Below are 16,628 nucleotides of genomic sequence, written 5' to 3'. Positions count from 1 at the left end.
TTTACCATACCATCCAAATTAGGGTGTTGCTTGTGACATCTCCCTTCCTAACTGATTTAGGGCACTTTGCTGCCCAGCTTTCTGGAGTGAGAGGTTTTGTTCCTTAGGTATGTTCCCATGCTTACTTGAGGCATTCTTCACAGACAGGGAAAGACTCTGGTCACTTCTCTCATTCTGATGACAACACTGTGCGAGTGTTAGTTGTGTATCAGCACAGGCTGACTGGATCTTGTTAGTATTGGTGACAGGGCCTGCTCAAAGCAGCACAAAACCTTCTGTCCCTGCTTCCTTCCTGGAAGGATGAACAGTGAAGAGTGCTGGACTTGTACGCTGATCATGTTGTGACTGAAGCTGGACAGAACTGTGGAAAGTCTCTGCATCAACTCTCAGTTTTCATACAAAACTTTTATTTTTAATAAGTTGCATATAAAGGTCTACACAGGACGGTTACCATTTCTATAGTAAAAAACCCAACAAAACAAACCTCAATGATAAATTCAACTCTGTCACTCAATAGGGAAAAGGGTTGCTCATCCTCACCAATCCACATCTAACAGACTTCAGTGTGCATTTTGGTAGAACACTTGAGACAAATTCAAGAAGTAGAGTTCACTGAAGTTTCTACATGTACAGTTAAAGGTTCTAGATGTACATATTTACATCATTATCTAACAAACACACGTACTTTATACCACCACAGCCACAGAACCACATTAGCTCTTGGAACACATCCTCTACTCAATTTCTGTGCTGACATGGCTATTTGGGCTGCTAATGCAGAAGGAGCAGTATTTACAGAAGGCTCTTTTAATTGGTTTGGTCTGTACTAATGCCCCAGCACAGCCCCAGAAAAGTGAGAGTTCGATTGGTTATTTGCTCCCTGAGGAGGAGAAGGCTGAGGATAGTAAACACTGTATAAAACACTTCCCCTCACCTCATCGTGCGCTCTAAGGAAAAATACAAATCAGTGAAGGAACCCGTTCTAGTCAGAGGGTGAAAGAGATTTTGGACTGAAAGCTGCCCTTAGGAAATTTTACATTTGGATAATGATTGTCTGAAGAAGAAATTTTAAATAACCTGAGCAAGTTCTGCTGTCAGACTGGACAAGGCCAATGCAAGGTCTTGCATTTGCCATTGCACAAACGGCAAGCACAAACACAGGCTGGGCAGAGCCTGGATTGAGAGCAGCCCCTCAGGAGAAGGACTTGGGGGTGTTGGTTGATGAAAAGCTCAACATGAGCTGGCAGTGTGTGCTTGAGCCCAGAAACCACCCATGTGCTGGGCTGCATCAGAAGGAGCGTGAGAGGCAGGTTGAGGGAGGGGACTCTGCCCCTCTGCAGCACTCTGGTGAGACCCCTCCTGCAGCCCTGATCCAGCTCTGGGGCAGCAGCACAAGAGGGATGTGGAGCTGCTGGAGCGAGCCCAGAGGAAGCCACAGAGATGCTGCAAGGGCTGAAGCAGCTCTGCTCTGGAGCTCGGCTGAGAGCTGGTTCAGCCTGGAGGAGGCTCTGGGGAGACCTTAGAGCAGCTTCCAGTGCTTAAGTAGCTACAAGGAACCTGGAGAGGGGTTTTGGACAAGGGCATGTGGTGCCAAGACAAGGGGGAATGGCTTTAAACTGACAGAGGGAAGACTGACATTAGGTATTAGGAAAATATTCCTCACTACGAGGGTGCTGAGGTGCTGGCATAGGTTGCTCAGAGAAGCTGTGGCTGCCCCATCCCTGGCACTGTTCAAGGCCAGGCTGGACAGAGCCTGGAGCAACCTGCTTTAGGGGAAGGTATCCCTGCCTACGGCAGGTGAGTTGAAACTGGATGATCTTTAAGATCCTTTCCAACCCAATCCATTCTATGGCTTTTATGATCTACATTAGCTCTTCTTACCCCACCGTGTTTCTGAAGAAAGAATTAAATTCTTCCAACAAGTGTAAAGTTCAATTTCTCAACTTCTTAAAGCAAAAGCAGATGGCTCAGTATATAAATATATCCAGCATCTGGATTCTCAGTCACAAAAATAACATCTTTTACAAAACAGAAAATGGATCAACTATGAAGCAATTCTCCATGGACTTAAGATCCAACATCTTCAACAGCTTCATCTTCATCCTCTTCCTCTTCATCCTCTTCATCATTTTCACCCATGTCTCCATCTTGCTTCTCTTTTTCAAGCATTTTTAGATATTTGCTAGCTAGGATCTTCTTTGGCAGGATATCTGGAAGGTAGAATTGTTTCTTTTATAGTCAGTTTGAACACTTATATTGCCTCACTAATACTCTTGCATCCTTATCATCAATGAAATAAAGTCAAAACTAGGCTTTGTTAAACCCACTATTATTTAAGTGAATAACCACATGAGTTAGTCTGACCTATACAGCTGTAAGAGCAAGAGGGAATCGCCCACTTGCAGTACAAGCAACCAAGGGGAAGAAACATATTTTATGATGGATTACTGACAACTGTATTTGCTATCTGCCCATGCACATTATTTATTTCATGTAAAACAAAGTGCTCAACTGCTTTAGATTCAACAAGCCAGATACCCCATTTCTGTCCTGCAGAAGCAGTTTTCTGTGTTAAGGAAAGATACTTCTTCAGGGCAATAACAACAGACCTGAGACAAAGCAGGACTGTGTGCTCTGGAAGTACGTCCATGGGGAGCCCAGAGAAAGACTGGTCTGGAACTATCTTATTCTCCACCTATATCCTTAAGGTCTCAAGTATTACAGCAAAAATCCAGTATCAGTAAAAAGTGTGCACAGATTTGCGTACACACACACATATATAAAGAAAGAGGAACCATATGATGACTCAGTTTGAGAAACAAGTTTTACAGATTTAAATGTGGGATTTTGGGGCCACATAATTTCTCACATAAAGATGTGCTGTGATCTTGTTTTATAGGCTGAAAGCTTTCAGATGGAGGTGCTATAATTCAAGAAATGCTCAAGGCAATATGCTGAGATCTCCTTAGCCTTGTGTAATTTTGAAGTGCCAGGAAAATTCCCATTCACAAAGAGATTTAAATTGGGTATCAGGAAGAAATTCTTCCTTGTGAGAGTGGTGAGACACTGCCCAAAGAAGCTGTGGCTGCCCCATCCCTGGAAGTGTTCAAGGCCAGGTTGGACAAAGGGGCTTGGAGCAACCTGCTCTAGTGGAAGGTGTCCCTGCCCATGGCAGGGGGTTGGAGCTGGATGAGCCTTAAGGTCCCTTAAACCCAAACCATTCTGTGGTTCTATGAAATGTGTTCAGCGATGTAGTTTATGGGTTCCAGTTCAATGGTACACAGAAGATTAATGACCAGTAGGCGAATAATGCAACAACAGCAACATTTCATTTTGAGTATTCCATGCTGGCTTTACCATCATGCTGTAGATACCTGCAAGGAACTGAAAGGTCTCGCACTCTTCTGCAGTATAAGACAGGTCACTGTAAGTTAAAGCGTTCTTCTCCTTGCCTTTGCCATGTTTGTAGGAGTATGCAGCCAAATACTGAACAAAAAGCTCCTAGAAAATTAAAACAAAAGCAAATTGTCAAACTAGGAATGTACATATATAGTTGGCAGCAGTTTTCTTCAATCCTTATTTAAAAGCACAAGCACATTTAACTGTACATATACTGGACACTGAAGAGACTCAGTTCAGAGAAGCTTAAGGTCAGGTTATGGTTGCATCTCTTTGGAGCACAGACAGCAGGCTTGGCTTCTCGGACACAGCTTCAAACACCTCCCACAGTGCAGCAAATGCCAGCATCATTTCCACACGGGCTAATTTATATTGATTGCCAGCGGTGGAAATAAGAACGTCCCGATCGCTCCGGACTGGGAGCTCAGCTGGATGGCGAAAGCCGCTTTCGCGCAGCGGGAGCCCGAAGCGTGATGCTCCATGGCCGAGTGACAGACACAAGTAGGAGGGAAGAGGCGCTCGCTGGGGACGAGGCGGGCGCTGACACAGCGCGGCCGCGCTGCCCCTTGGCAGCGGCACCTCGGGGAGGCACAGGCCCAGCACGGCGGGGAAAGGAGCGGGGTCGGCGCGGAGAGAAGGGAAGAGGGAACCCGTACCGTGGCTTTGGCGGTGAGGAACAGCGCGTCCTGGTTGATGCTGGAGACCTCCGGCGAGCTCTTCATGATCACACGGATACGCGACAGGGGCAGCGACACCAGCCGGTTCTCACCGCCGCTCAACCTCGCCGCCATCTTTCCCCCCCCGACCGGTTCCTTCACCCCGCCGCCCGGCGAGCGCAGTGCGGCCGCCGCGGCGCGCTGGGAGCTGTAGTCTCCGGCCGCCATGGGGGGCCCAGCGGTGCCGGCTGCGGGACTACAACTCCCGCCGGGCCGCGCGGCCGCCGCCCGAGCGCCGAGCGGAGCGAGAACTACAAGTGCCATCCCCGCCCGCTGCCGCCTTCTCCCGGCGGCGGGGCGGCGCTCCCGGTGTTCCGGCGGTCGGTCCTCGCTCCGGTCCCCCGGGGGAGGGCGGGTTTCCAGAGGGGAAAGGCGGGACGGGCTGCGGGGCGTCCCTTCCTCAGCCCCTCGACATGTGCCTTAGCCCCAGGCTAGAGCCTGCGTTTTGGAAACTCGTTTTTAATGGCAAATAGGCACATCCTATATGTACATATTCCAATTACAGGCCAGTGGCTACAAAATTGTTAACTCAAACTGTAATTACAGGCTGCTAAATACCTCTTTTGCTGCTGTAGTACGCTAAAAGGGAATGCTGCCTGGTACTCCTGACACTTGTCTGTGGTATATTGAGGTGTGGAGGGCACATGGAAACTATTAAGTGATTATGGGGTTTTGTCTTTATTATTAACACATTCCTGTGTGTCTACTGTGCAGGTACTTGGTTACATAGTTACATGTCAGCCTCAGCCCTTTGAAAGGCAATGGCTGTTTTGCTACTGATACTGCTGGGTCCAGAAGTTCGTCTGTGCCCGTTTGGGTAGGAGCTACCGTACTTCTACTGAGGGAGTCAGCTGTTCCAGAAATGATGAGGCATAGTTTGCATTTCATTAATGGGTTGAATAAGTAGGTTCCAATATGCCTTATAAACAATATGCCTGATGATCAGTGTTGGTAAGAAGTCTGCTAAGGTCACTAATTAACATGAGAGAGAAAAATCAGAGAGCCACAGACTGGTTTGTGTTGGAAGGGACCTTAAAGCTCATCCAGTCCCAACCTCCTGCCATGGGCAGGGACACCTTCCACTAGAGCAGCTTGCTCCAAGACCCTGTGTCCAACCTGGCCTTGAGCACTGCCAGGGATGGGGCAGCCACAGCTTCTCTGGGCACCCTGTGCCAGTGCCTCAGCACCCTCACAGGGAAGGTTCTTCGGAACAAAGGCTTTTCCATAGTACACAATGCTAGTTCACGTAGAATTTAGGGAGAAAAAGATGTACTCATAAAGATCATATTACATGGAAAATACAGGGACTTGGTTAACTGAATATTACTAGCTTATATAGAATTTGTCCAGTAGGTAAGGACAAGGCTTTCCTACAGATGATACTGATTTATTAACAAAAGATAGACCCTTAAGCAGTTGTAAGCACCTTAGTGCAAGGATAATACAGTGATGTGTTCACTTGCATCAGTTCTAACATTACTGTATTTGGAGACCTCTTTTACAGTTAGCTGTTGCAGGTAACCTACATCTCTTAGACTGCATAATTCCCTTGAGGTTACAACTTCTTTGAGGCCGTTCTGTGTAAGTTATAGCTAAAGTGAAGCACAGCATCCTGTAACACCGTATGGATACTTAGCAGGCTGTTCTGGCTGTTCCTTCCCTTCTTCTTATCATCTTGCGACATCTTGTGGACACAGTTGACATTACTATGGCAGTGAATCCCATGACTTCAACGTACATGTAAACCCCTCAAACTACCAAGATGTCTGAGGATGTCGAGCTATTTGGATACCAATTTAGTATCCGTATAGATCCCACGGGCTCAAGGGACCTGCCTGCAGTCATTTTACTCATCTGTGGGCAATGCAGTTTAAGGTGGTCTGGACAAACCAGGACTCGCTCTTTCTCCTCTTCTAGGTCCTATCTCATCATCAGATATTTTCTTTTTCCTGTGCAGTGCTCCCCGAAAGGCCACACTGGGACAAGTGTGTGTTCTTCAGTACTGTGATGGGCTTATGATGCCTTCCACCTGACAGATAAGAGGAACATAAGCACAGCAAACTTAAAGGCATCTTTCCATGCTACTAACACAGCTTTAGTCTGTGGGAGACAGAATCATGATGTAGCTGTGGAGCATAAGGTGGGTGTGCTCACACTCTGAGAATACCATGATATTGCAATGTCACTGATGTTTAATCATTTAACTTTTTTAGTATATTTTTAAACAGCACAATTAATGTTGTACAAGTAATGGAATGGAACCTGTTCCTAATTAAAACAAACAAACCTATAGAGTAGTTCACAGTAAATTATTTCTCCTGAATCAGAACCGAATTTGGTTGTTATTAAGAATTCTTTGTTAAGGCTGACTGGGAACAGGTAAAATTAATCTCTGCTCCAGAGAATTCAGAATAGCAGTTTGCCTAAGAACTAATACACCCTATTCAGTATGGACTGTTTGTACTAATTACAAACTGCAGAGCAGCATCACGTCTTTGTCTTTCCTTTTCTCCTCTTACTTGACTCACCAGTCTGTGTTTGAGTTCTTTTTGCTGTGCTTTGCAGACCTGAATAAGAAACTGCTCAGTGCAGGTTAATTTTGAACTCTCTAAATAAATTATGTCTTAATAAAAGGGTAGCCAGAGATGCTATTCTTGTTCTTTAGTGAAGAATTGTTTCTTGTTGCTGACATTCTACTACAGAAAGTTCATAAGGCAATTCTAGCTTCACTGAAGAATTTGCATTTATTCTAGAGAGAATATTACCAGAATATGAGGCAAAAAACGTCCTGAAGAATTTTCTTTACATAAAACCAGAGCATAGCTAAAAAGATTTGCCACTATGTTGCTGAGTGATGTTTTAAAACAAATTCATACACATTTAATAAAACTAATTAGAGATGTAATTAATAATCTGTAATCACAAAAAGAAAATCACAATTATTATATGAAGAACAGTGGATAAGTGCTGGACTAGGGAAAAATCTGCTGGTGTCAGCACACAAAGGAAAGAGCTGAAGTTGGTCTGGCAAAGTATAAATGCAGTATGTGCATAAGTAGTTGGCACAGACAATAATAAATGTAAGGTTAAATTTTAAGAAAGAGGTGTCTAGCACAAGATGTATACTGTAATAAAAGAAATTCACTGCTGCAGCAGCATTCTTCAGAATTTAGATTTGCAGTAGCGCCATATAAAAGCAGCATTTATAAACCAGACAAGTTCATGATGAAGCAGAAGTGTTTCATGCGTAGTGCAAAGAAAAGCTGTTCTGTAGGGATCTGGCGAAGTTTTACTTGGTGATGATAAGAAGGTTGCATCATATTAAAAATATAAGATAATCAATCATAGAGTAAGAGGTTGGAAGATACCAAAAGGATCTGAGCAGTTGGTAAACTATATGTTACTGCACAAATGCAAATAGAAAATGACTGAACTGACAGGTCACTTTCAATGCATGTAAACATTTGGAGGTCTGGGGTAAGGCTCGCAGTGTAGCAGTTCCTCCATAAGCATAGCTGGAGCAATGAAGATTATTAAAAGCAAAAGTAAATTAATCAAGCTTTTAGGCAGACAATACCATGTGTACTCTTCCATTTCTGTTTTTGATAGATACACATTTAGGCAACTTCTCTTTGGAGCTGTTCTACCACGTGGAACTATTCAGAACACTAAATACTTCCATCCTGGAGATCTTAGGAGACGGAGTAGCTTAATGGCAATAAGGGAGCTCTTAAACACAGCATTTGCAGAGCCACAGTCTAAATCATCTTCTTGAGATAATGAAATATTAGACACTACAGTTGAGGCTGTTCAGCCTGGAGAAGAGAAGGTTGCGTGGAGACCTCATAGCAGCCTTCCAGTATCTGAAGGGGGACCATAGGGATTCTGGGGAGGGACTATTCATTAGAGACTGTAGTGACAGGACAAGGGGTGATGGGGAAATTTAGACTGGATATAAGGAAGAAGTTCTTTCCTGTGAGGGTGGTGAGGCACTGGAATGGGTTGCCCAGGGAAGTTGTGAATGCTCCACCCCTGGCAGTGTTCAAGGCCAGGTTGGACAGAGCCTTGGGCGATATGGTTTAATGTGAGGTGTCCCTGCCCATGGCAGGGGGGTTGGAACTGGATGATCGTAAGGACCTTTCCAACACGAACTATTCTATGATTCTATACAATGTACATTTAGTAATAACTACCTTAATTCAAGCCATAACTTATCATTACCTTTTTGTCTCTTAGGTAAACTTCTTTATTCAACAAAGTGAATAAACTTCTGACATAAACTAAGTCAAACACTGTTTCTAAACCCCTCTCCAACCAATAGAAGGGAGTAGATTTAGGCATAATTGTGCTGGGTTTGGCTGGGATACACTTGATTGTCTTCATAATAGTAATGCAGGGCTACATCTTGTATTTGTGCTTAAAATAGTGGAGTTGATAATACACAGATGTTATCATTGCTGAGCAGTGCTTACTATTATGGAATTGCACACACCAGCCACTCTAACAGGGTCTGACTCAAGGATCCCACTGAGAATGGGAAGTCCAAGGTTGGATCACTGAGGCAATCAAGTCGGGTGCCGGTATGATCCACACTTACAGGTTCTCAAGGCCAGCAACCTGTTCTAGTGGAAGATGCCCCTGCCCATGGTAGAGGGCTGGAACTAAATGAGCTTTAGGGTCCCCTCAACCCAAACCATTCTGATTTGGGGAAATTGGGGATTGCCCTCACCCATGTGCAGGACCTTGCACTTGGCCTCACCGAACTGCATGACATTCCCACATCCTCCACTAGAAAAGCTCCCTAACTCTGACACAAAGCTCATGCTTTCCAGTCTGCAGATTTTTTTTTTGTCGTTTAAGCTACAAGACACCAAAGGCTGATTTCAGGATGTGGAAACGCTGGGAAGGCTCACTGATGGCCGCTGCTGAACTTTTCAGTTACACAGTGGGGATTCACCTGCCACTCATGCTCATTGCTTTCAGTGAACTCCTACTCTTCGAGGAGTAGCTCGTGTTTACAGACAGAAGCTGGGGTAGCGATGGGACAAGCACCACGGGCAGTGGACTGAGAGCGACCACTCCTCTCCCCACACCGAACCGCTCTGCTCATGGTGACCTGCCCGCACCACCGCTTCCACACGGCACCGCTCCTCACACACGGACCCACGGACACCGCTTCCACACGGCACCGCTCCACACACACGGACCCACGGGCACCGCTTCCACACGGCACCGCTCCACGCACACGGACCCACGGGCACCGCTTCCACACGGCACCGCTCCCCACACACGGACCCACGGACACCGCTTCCACACGGCACCGCTCCCCACACACGGACCCACGGGCACCGCTTCCACACGGCACCGCTCCACGCACACGGACCCACGGGCACCGCTTCCACACGGCACCGCTCCCCACACACGGACCCACTGACACCGTTTCCCGCCCGCCCTAGTGCGCATGCCCGCGGTCTCCCATTGCCGTCAGTTCCGCCGCACCCCGCCCCTGCCCGCCCCCTCGTCCGGCAGCAGGAGCAGGCGGGGCCGGTTCCTGTCCCGGCTGTGAGTGCCCCACCCTACACCTCCCTCCTTCCCTCGTTAGTCCACCCAGGGCGGCCGCTCCCCCTGTACGCGAGAGACCCTGCCCCACAGCGGCTCCTCAGGGGTCGTTCTTCTCCCGCTCCCCCTCAGGCTCCTTCCTTGCGGGGCGCGGGGGGTGTGTGCCTGCCTCTGGGCTTGCCGCTTGTGTTAACGTGCGTTTCCTTTCCCTTCCTGAACTTCGTCGCGCCCAACGCAGGGGTCTGGAGGGTTGTGGGGAAGCGGAGCGGTGGCGGTGCCCCACCGGAGCGGGGTGAAACCCCCATCCCGTGTTCTCTCTTCCTCCCTTCCCGCCCGCTGCGGCGGAACGCGGTCGGGGCCGGGTGCTGCTCCGCTGCCTGTGGGGATAGGGAGGGGGCTTTATAGAACCCTGTCTCGCACTGTCGGTAGTGATGCGAGCCCTTCAGAGCACTGCTCTTCCACCGTTTGTGCTCATGGGTTTAGAACTCCGGTTCTGTTCGGTCAAACCGGTAGTGTCAGTGTGAAGCTGTGCTGCGCGTTTGTTGTTCGTTGCTTGTTTGTTTCTCTTTGGTTGCATGTACGTGTCAGAGGGTGCTTTGGAGATGAAATTTACCAAGGGGTCTATATGATCCGGAGATCTCAGAAGGGATGTGAGGGCTTTGCTCTGCGCTGTTTGATTTGGGACTCAGCTGAAGCACAGAATTCAGATTTAGATAGCTCAGGGAAGAAGAAACTCTAAATATTAAAGTATAAAAGCAGAAAACATTGCCTGCTTCCTCTGCTGAACTTGCGTGTGTTTTGAAACAAGAATGATGTCACTTTACCTGAAAAATAAGTGTTTTGGACTCGGATTTTCCCCTGCCTGTCCATGTGCGAGCATTGGCAGCTCTGTGAAGTATGGCCATTTCGATTTGGTGTTGGTTTACATCCCACCTCCCAGTTTCCCATATTTCCCCAAGATATGGATGGGGCTTGGAGCAGCCTGGTCTGGTAGAAGGTGTCCCTGCCCATGCAGGGGGTTGGAACTGGATGAGTGTTTAAGGTCCCTTCCAACACAAACCATGGTATGTTGTGGGGATAGACTGAAGAGCCTGAGCCCTAGAGGAGTTGCTTCCTCAGTGGCAAGCACTTTGTGGCTCTGGTAGAGAGAATCTCTGTTTCCCAATGTGTTAGGTTGGCTTGTGTGGCTGTACAGTGAATAGGAAAGTGATTTGGTTGGAAAAAAATTAATGTATGGATTTTTGTTTGTGGCCATACTGAGACATGACTGAGAACACTCCTTGAGCACGGTATAGCTTTGGCAGCAGGGTGCATAACTGAGATGTAGTAAAATGCTGAAAGAAGTACTGGTATTGTAATGCATGCATAAGAAGAAATACTTCCCTGTGAGGGTGCTGAGGTGCTGGCACAGGGTGCCCAGAGAAGCTGTGGCTGCCCCATCCCTGGCAGTTGGGGGGCATCCAACCCCCATCCAAGGCCAGGTTGGACACAGGGGCTTGGAGCAAGCTGCTCTAGTGGAAGGTGTCCCTGCCCATGGCAGGGGGTTGGAGCTGGATGAGCTTTAAGGCCCCGTCCAACTCAAAGCATAGAATCATAGAAAGGTTTGGGTTGGAAAGAACCTTAAGATCATCCAATTCCAACCCCTTGCTGTGGGCAGGGACACCTCACACTAAACCATGTCACCCAAGGCTCTGTCCAACCTGGCCTTGAACACCACCAGGGATGGAGCATTCACATGCTGTGATATATACTGGATGCAGAAGTGTTTAGCATGGAAGTCCTGGTTTGATTCAGCAGCCATGTGTACATGTGAATGTTAAAAAATAATACGCCTTTTTCTCTTACTAGCGTGCAGTTGGTGCAAAATGAGCATTCCTGACTACATGCAGTGTGCTGAGGACCATCAGACTCTCCTGGTTGTGGTTCAGCCGATTGGCATTGTTCCTGAAGAGAGCTTTTTCAGGATCTACAAGCGCATCTCAGCAGTGAGTCAAGTTAACGTGCGCGACTCTCAGCGGGTGCTGTACATCCGTTACAGGCACCATTACCCCCCAGAGAATAACGAGTGGGGGGATTTTCAAACACACCGGAAGGTTGTGGGGCTGATAACTATTACAGACTGTTCTTCTGCAAAGGACTGGCCTCAGACGTTTGAGAAGTTCCATCTTCACAAGGAACTGTACAGTGCTACTCTCTATGATTCCCGCTTGTTTGTCTTTGGGCTTCAAGGAGAGATTGCAGAGCAGCCTCGCACAGATGTGGCGTTTTATCCCAGTTATGATGAATGTGAAACCGTGGAGAAGAGAATAGAAGATTTTATTGAGTCCCTCTTCATAGTGTTGGAGTCTAAGCGACTTGACAGAGCCACTGATAAATCTGGAGACAAGATCCCGCTCCTCTGTGTTCCCTTTGAGAAGAAGGATTTTGTAGGTCTGGACACTGATAGTAGGTAAGCAGCTATTTTTGTCAGCTTGCAGATCTTGAGAAAATGTGTGGTGCTTGCTAGCCTTTAAATAAGCCTATTAGAGAGGACAAAGCACACTTTGTTGCAAGAAAGGTCATGCCCCGTTCTTATTGTGTATGTCTGCTGCAATTTAAGAGAATCTAATTTGTAGTCTGGCTATATTTGATGTTTTGAGTTTAGATATATTTAATTTATGAGGCTAATCAGATAGGAGGATGAAGTCACAGGAAATGTTTGTCAGATTCTGCTATAAAAAGACTTTTTTGCTGGAAAGCTTCGAATGGTTTATAGATAATGCACTATTAACAAAGAAATTCAATTAACATTGATGAAAAATAATTGTTTATTATGTTGAGTAGTATCTGACTAATCCTACTTACCATGTTTTTTTCTCCCTAAGCCTCTGTCTAGTTTTTATCAGTGACCATTCATTTTGGTGACTAAGTCCAGCATCTTCCCCTGTCCTTTGTTTTTATTTAAGTATTTGATCTTGACCCATCTTGTTTTGCTGTTCTTCTCACAAGTGTTTTACTGTTGTTCGCACAAGTATTCTCTCTGGTTTTGTGTATGTTATGTATCTTATTTTTCCTCATCACCTTCCCTTCCTAATCATCTGCATGCTCAGCTTTCAGATTTGAGTGTTGCATAGCTCTTGTGAAAGGGATTAGTAATTCTGGCTTGCTAGCTACAGGCAGGTGCAAGATCGGTTTGACTTCACTGTTCACAGTCAAGTCCAAAGGGTGGAAGCAACTGTCATCCTTTGGTCCGGGAAAAGACAGAGGTGTGGAAGCCCTATCAAAATCCATAGTATGTATGGGAATAGTATTTTTCATGTCTGTCATGTACTGCTAGGGATGGAGCAGGGGTTATTGTGTGGAAGAACTCAGAAGTATCTGGTTAAGGTTGTCCAGAGCTCTCCAGGCAGGCTTGTGGAGCTTCTGATCATGTTAATTAGCTCTTCCTGCATAGCTAGTCCTAGCCTTAGAATCTCGATGTAAGAATGTGATATACTAATGAGTTTCTAATTAGTTTGAAGCCTTCCATTAAATTGTCTCTGATTGCTTGAAGGACCAGCAGTACCTTTCTGCCCTGCTCCTGATCCTCTTTGCTTATGGGCAGTTGAACTTGCTCTGATTTGCTTTACACAGTGTTGTTCCCTACTTGAGCTGCTCTTTCAGTGTTCTGATTAGTCCCTGCACTATTCAACTCTAATTAGCTGTATAAGTTACTAGGTTATTAGTTTTTGTACTCTGCATGGGTGGTAAATTTGTGTAGACTAGACAAGCCCTTTTAAAATATTGGCTTTAATTACTCAGTTTAGATGATTACCTTAAATGTAATCACAGAGATTTCCTTTTATAATTAGCTAAGAAAACTGAGTTTTGGCCAAAAATCTCCAAATCAGAATTAATTATGCTGTTCAGTTGTGCCTTCTAATTGACGTGCTTCCAAATTGTACTTTGGAAGTCAGTTGCTTACATAAACCACTTATTTATAAGCAGTGTCTGTGTTGTAGCTAGTGGCTAAATAGTTCCTGTGAAGTTCTGAACTGGTGGGGACCTAAAATAACAGGCAGTGTGTTTGTCCACATGTATCCAAGAAGATATTTTATGCTGTTGCCCTGAACAATTGAAACAGATTTAGTGTGATGCTTGAATTATTTGCAGAAGACCCCAATTTTGTAAATGTATGGGTTTATACAGAGTTAGCCCCTGGTTCAGACAGACATACAGCATTGCTCGGTGGTTTGAATACTGCAGAGTTTTTCCATTAAGTCTAGATAAGTGGATATACCATGTTGCTGCACTTAACTGCCCAAAGAAAAGGTATTAAATACTCTCATCTTCCCTATTTCAGTTCAGGAGTAAGAAAGTTTTTCAGCTTTATTTTGCTGTGGAGTTGGGACTTCTGATTGCTTTAAAACTTAGGTTTTATATATGAGTATATAAGATCTTCATATTCAGTTTAGTGTTTTGCATGGATGAGGAAGCAAATATTCTGAATGCCTGGGGATTTTTAATATCTTGGAATTTTGTAACAGAAAGGAGAAGTTTATGTAATCCCATGTAAGCATCAGAAAAGGAGTTGTCCTGTCCCTATACACAGTGTACCTGAGATTCACTGCACAGGCACCTGGGCACCTTTCATAGAGCGTTCTGCTTCTGTGTTCTAGTTCCCAGAAATTCAGGACCATGAAATGTAGTTGAAATAAGATGAGTTTATTTAACTAACCTACACTTTCAAGCCAAAGTCTTGAGATGTGAAATAGTAGTATATTGCATCATTATTTGGATTGCAATAAGAGGTTTCTATTTTAGTGTGTTCTCTTTTGCAGTGACAGATTACCTAACTAAGGGGAAACCATTGTGTTAAGTCCTAACAGGGAGACACAGGCCTTGAAAGAACTTTCTTCAACAGTGTCCATTGTCTTGTTTTTGCAGGATGTGGTGTTGTATAATGCTGTTTAAGGAGGGGTAAAGATAGGCTGAATGCGCATGTAGGAGCATCTGTTAGAGTAACTTTAGCTGCTTTGTTGGTTTTGAGTCTGTCAACATGATGAGTCTGAAGAATGAATTAAAAAGACGGATGTTACTGCGATACTGAGGCAAATGAGACAGCTGGTTCTGGATTAGGTGGAAATTTCTAAAGGCTTAAAGGCAAAGAATATCCCCATACTCTTTTTTTTTATATATCCTATGTTCCTTTAAATTTATTAATATAATGTATCCTGACCTCTCAGTCAGTGTGCAGCTAGCTGGCTAAAGAGCACAAATAATCTATATTAAATAGATGGAAGAGAAGGCAACGAGAAGATATGGAAAATGAGGCTTGTAACAGAGAGTATATGTCTTTGCTGCTGTAGTTGCAGGTATCTGCTTAGGCTAAATAAGAGCATCTCTTCCTGTAACTTCCCAAAGTGAAACTAAATTTTGCAGAGTGTAGCAAACTACAGTCTGGTCTCATAGAGTGCACCTGTAACTTTGAGCTAATGAGCATGGTTGATAGATTGGGTTAAAAAATGTTAGTAAGGTACGTGAGGCATAGTAATTATGACCCTAACTATTCTGTGGTTCTGTGTGATTTAAAGACTAAATAAAAAGTTTGGTATCTTAAAAGAGACTTTTCTCTAAGCAATTTATCTTAAAACATTAAGGTTAGTACTTGTGTTATGAGCAGGACTAGATGCAAAGGACTGAGCTTCTCTCTCACCCAGTTAGTAAGATGAGCATGAATTTGGCTGCATAATAACTGCAACATGATGGGCTTCTTGTAAGATGCAGAGTTCATAGGTTCATAGTATCCATTAGGTTGGAAAAGACCTTAGGAAGATGGATTATGCTCCATTTCAAGTAAGATAATTCTTGGAAAAAGTGGAGCTGATCTTTGACTTTTGAAAGTTGCTTGGGTAATAAGCAGAAGAGACAACATTCAGAGAACTTGTACTGAGATGATGGTGTGCACAAACCCACTGTATTATTTGGGTAGATTTTTTTGGTTGATAGAAAAATTCATGTATGAAAAATAGTGTTCTTAAGTCCTAAGAAGTTTTGAGGAAAGATTGTTCTGTTAAAAGTTGTAGGACTGGGAATATGACCTTGGTTTAATTCCTAGAGCAAGGAGCCAATAGGTGATCTTGGTAAACATGTTCATTTTTGTTTCTTCAGCTGTAAATTAGGTCAAATATTGATGTGATTATAGGGCTGCTGAGGATAATAGAAAAAGTTTCTAAAATCAGTTGTACTTGCTAGTTATTTGTAGAGGCCAGGATGCTGATTGAAAAGAATGAAAATGCAGCTTCTCATGATGATACAAAGGTCCTACAAACCTGGAACTAGGAAACATACTTGCCAGAAATACCAGCAATCCCATTTGTTTAATTTGTCTATTTTATTTATGTTTTCAGCTTAAAAAAAGAAACATGCCCATGTATGATTATAAATCTACTTGGATAAGCTCATTTTAATGTTGTTTACATCAGTTTGTGTCTTAACTTCTTTTTTAATACTGGTAAGGCATCCATTTACTGTTAGTGAGTGATGAGAAAGTAGGGTTGTATTTATAGATGTGTCTTTCTCTACACGATATCGTAGATGGGATTTGTTTGCTGATTTATTGATGATACCGCAGTATGTGTATGTGGCTGTTAATTTTCTTTCTGTTCTCTGTCTTTCTAATTTTTGGTTTGTTCCTTGTTTTTTTTTCCTCCCTTCTTCTCTCATACTGCCCTGTGAGTTTGTTGTTGGGTCTAAAAAGGTAGGCTGTGATTGCGTCTATTTAAAAGTAGTTAGCTTTCTTCCATCTACTGCCTTTCCACTCCGCCTTCATTGCATATTTTAGTGTGGCTTTTTCTTTTTCAGTACACACAAAAATAATTGCTGCCTGGAGCCTTACACCTGTGGTTGACCCCTTTTCGGCGCATTTGGCAATTATATTTGGTAGCAAGGCTGAGTTCTGTTGTAGGACACACATAATTTGCTTAGGCGGCTGCT

At 44.6% G+C, this 16,628-nt stretch overlaps 2 protein-coding genes across 6 annotated transcripts in view; one reads left to right on the top strand and one right to left on the bottom strand.

Annotated features, from left to right (window-relative positions):
- Positions 1-1,925: 1,925 nt before the first annotated feature.
- CHRAC1 (chromatin accessibility complex subunit 1) lies at positions 1,926-4,298 on the bottom strand. Its single transcript, XM_061374158.1, has 3 exons — positions 4,056-4,298; positions 3,375-3,501; positions 1,926-2,210 (listed from the first exon to the last, which is right to left on the bottom strand). The coding sequence occupies exons 1-3, from the start codon at positions 4,281-4,283 to the stop codon at positions 2,068-2,070; spliced, it is 498 nt and encodes a 165-aa protein (XP_061230142.1). The 5' UTR covers positions 4,284-4,298; the 3' UTR covers positions 1,926-2,067.
- Positions 4,299-9,604: 5,306 nt separating this feature from the next.
- Positions 9,605-16,628, top strand: part of TRAPPC9 (trafficking protein particle complex subunit 9) — a 498,862-nt gene continuing 491,838 nt past the window's right edge. For 3 of the 5 annotated variants that reach the window (XM_061374154.1, XM_061374155.1, XM_061374156.1), the window contains exon 1: positions 11,524-12,123. In XM_061374154.1, coding sequence (XP_061230138.1) covers positions 11,540-12,123 — 584 coding nt within the window. In that variant the 5' untranslated portion in view covers positions 11,524-11,539. Of the gene's footprint in view, positions 9,678-11,522; positions 12,124-16,628 lie in introns of those variants that run through there. The other 2 variants (XM_061374152.1, XM_061374153.1) reach the window with 2 other exon arrangements.

The sequence above is a fragment of the Neopsephotus bourkii genome, unplaced genomic scaffold (genome assembly GCF_033783945.1).
Source record: "Neopsephotus bourkii isolate Nb327-2 ecotype Australia unplaced genomic scaffold, CSIRO-AGI_Nbou_v1 NB_1637, whole genome shotgun sequence".
Classification (NCBI taxonomy): Eukaryota; Metazoa; Chordata; class Aves; order Psittaciformes; family Psittacidae; genus Neopsephotus; species Neopsephotus bourkii.
The sequence above is the reverse complement of the archived record's forward strand: the minus strand, read 5'-3'. Positions and strand labels throughout refer to the sequence as shown.

What these genes read in the sequence shown, in the direction of transcription:
- CHRAC1 (XM_061374158.1), bottom strand. Translation starts at nt 4,283, where the DNA reads ATGGCGGCCGGAGACTACAGCTCCCAGCGCGCCGCGGCGGCCGCACTG. An exon ending in TCCTCACCGCCAAAGCCACG is followed by an intron (nt 3,502 to 4,055) that starts GTACGGGTTCCC and finishes TTAATTTTCTAG; the next exon opens with GAGCTTTTTGTTCAGTATTT. An exon ending in GACCTTTCAGTTCCTTGCAG is followed by an intron (nt 2,211 to 3,374) that starts GTATCTACAGCA and finishes TCTACCTTCCAG; the next exon opens with ATATCCTGCCAAAGAAGATC.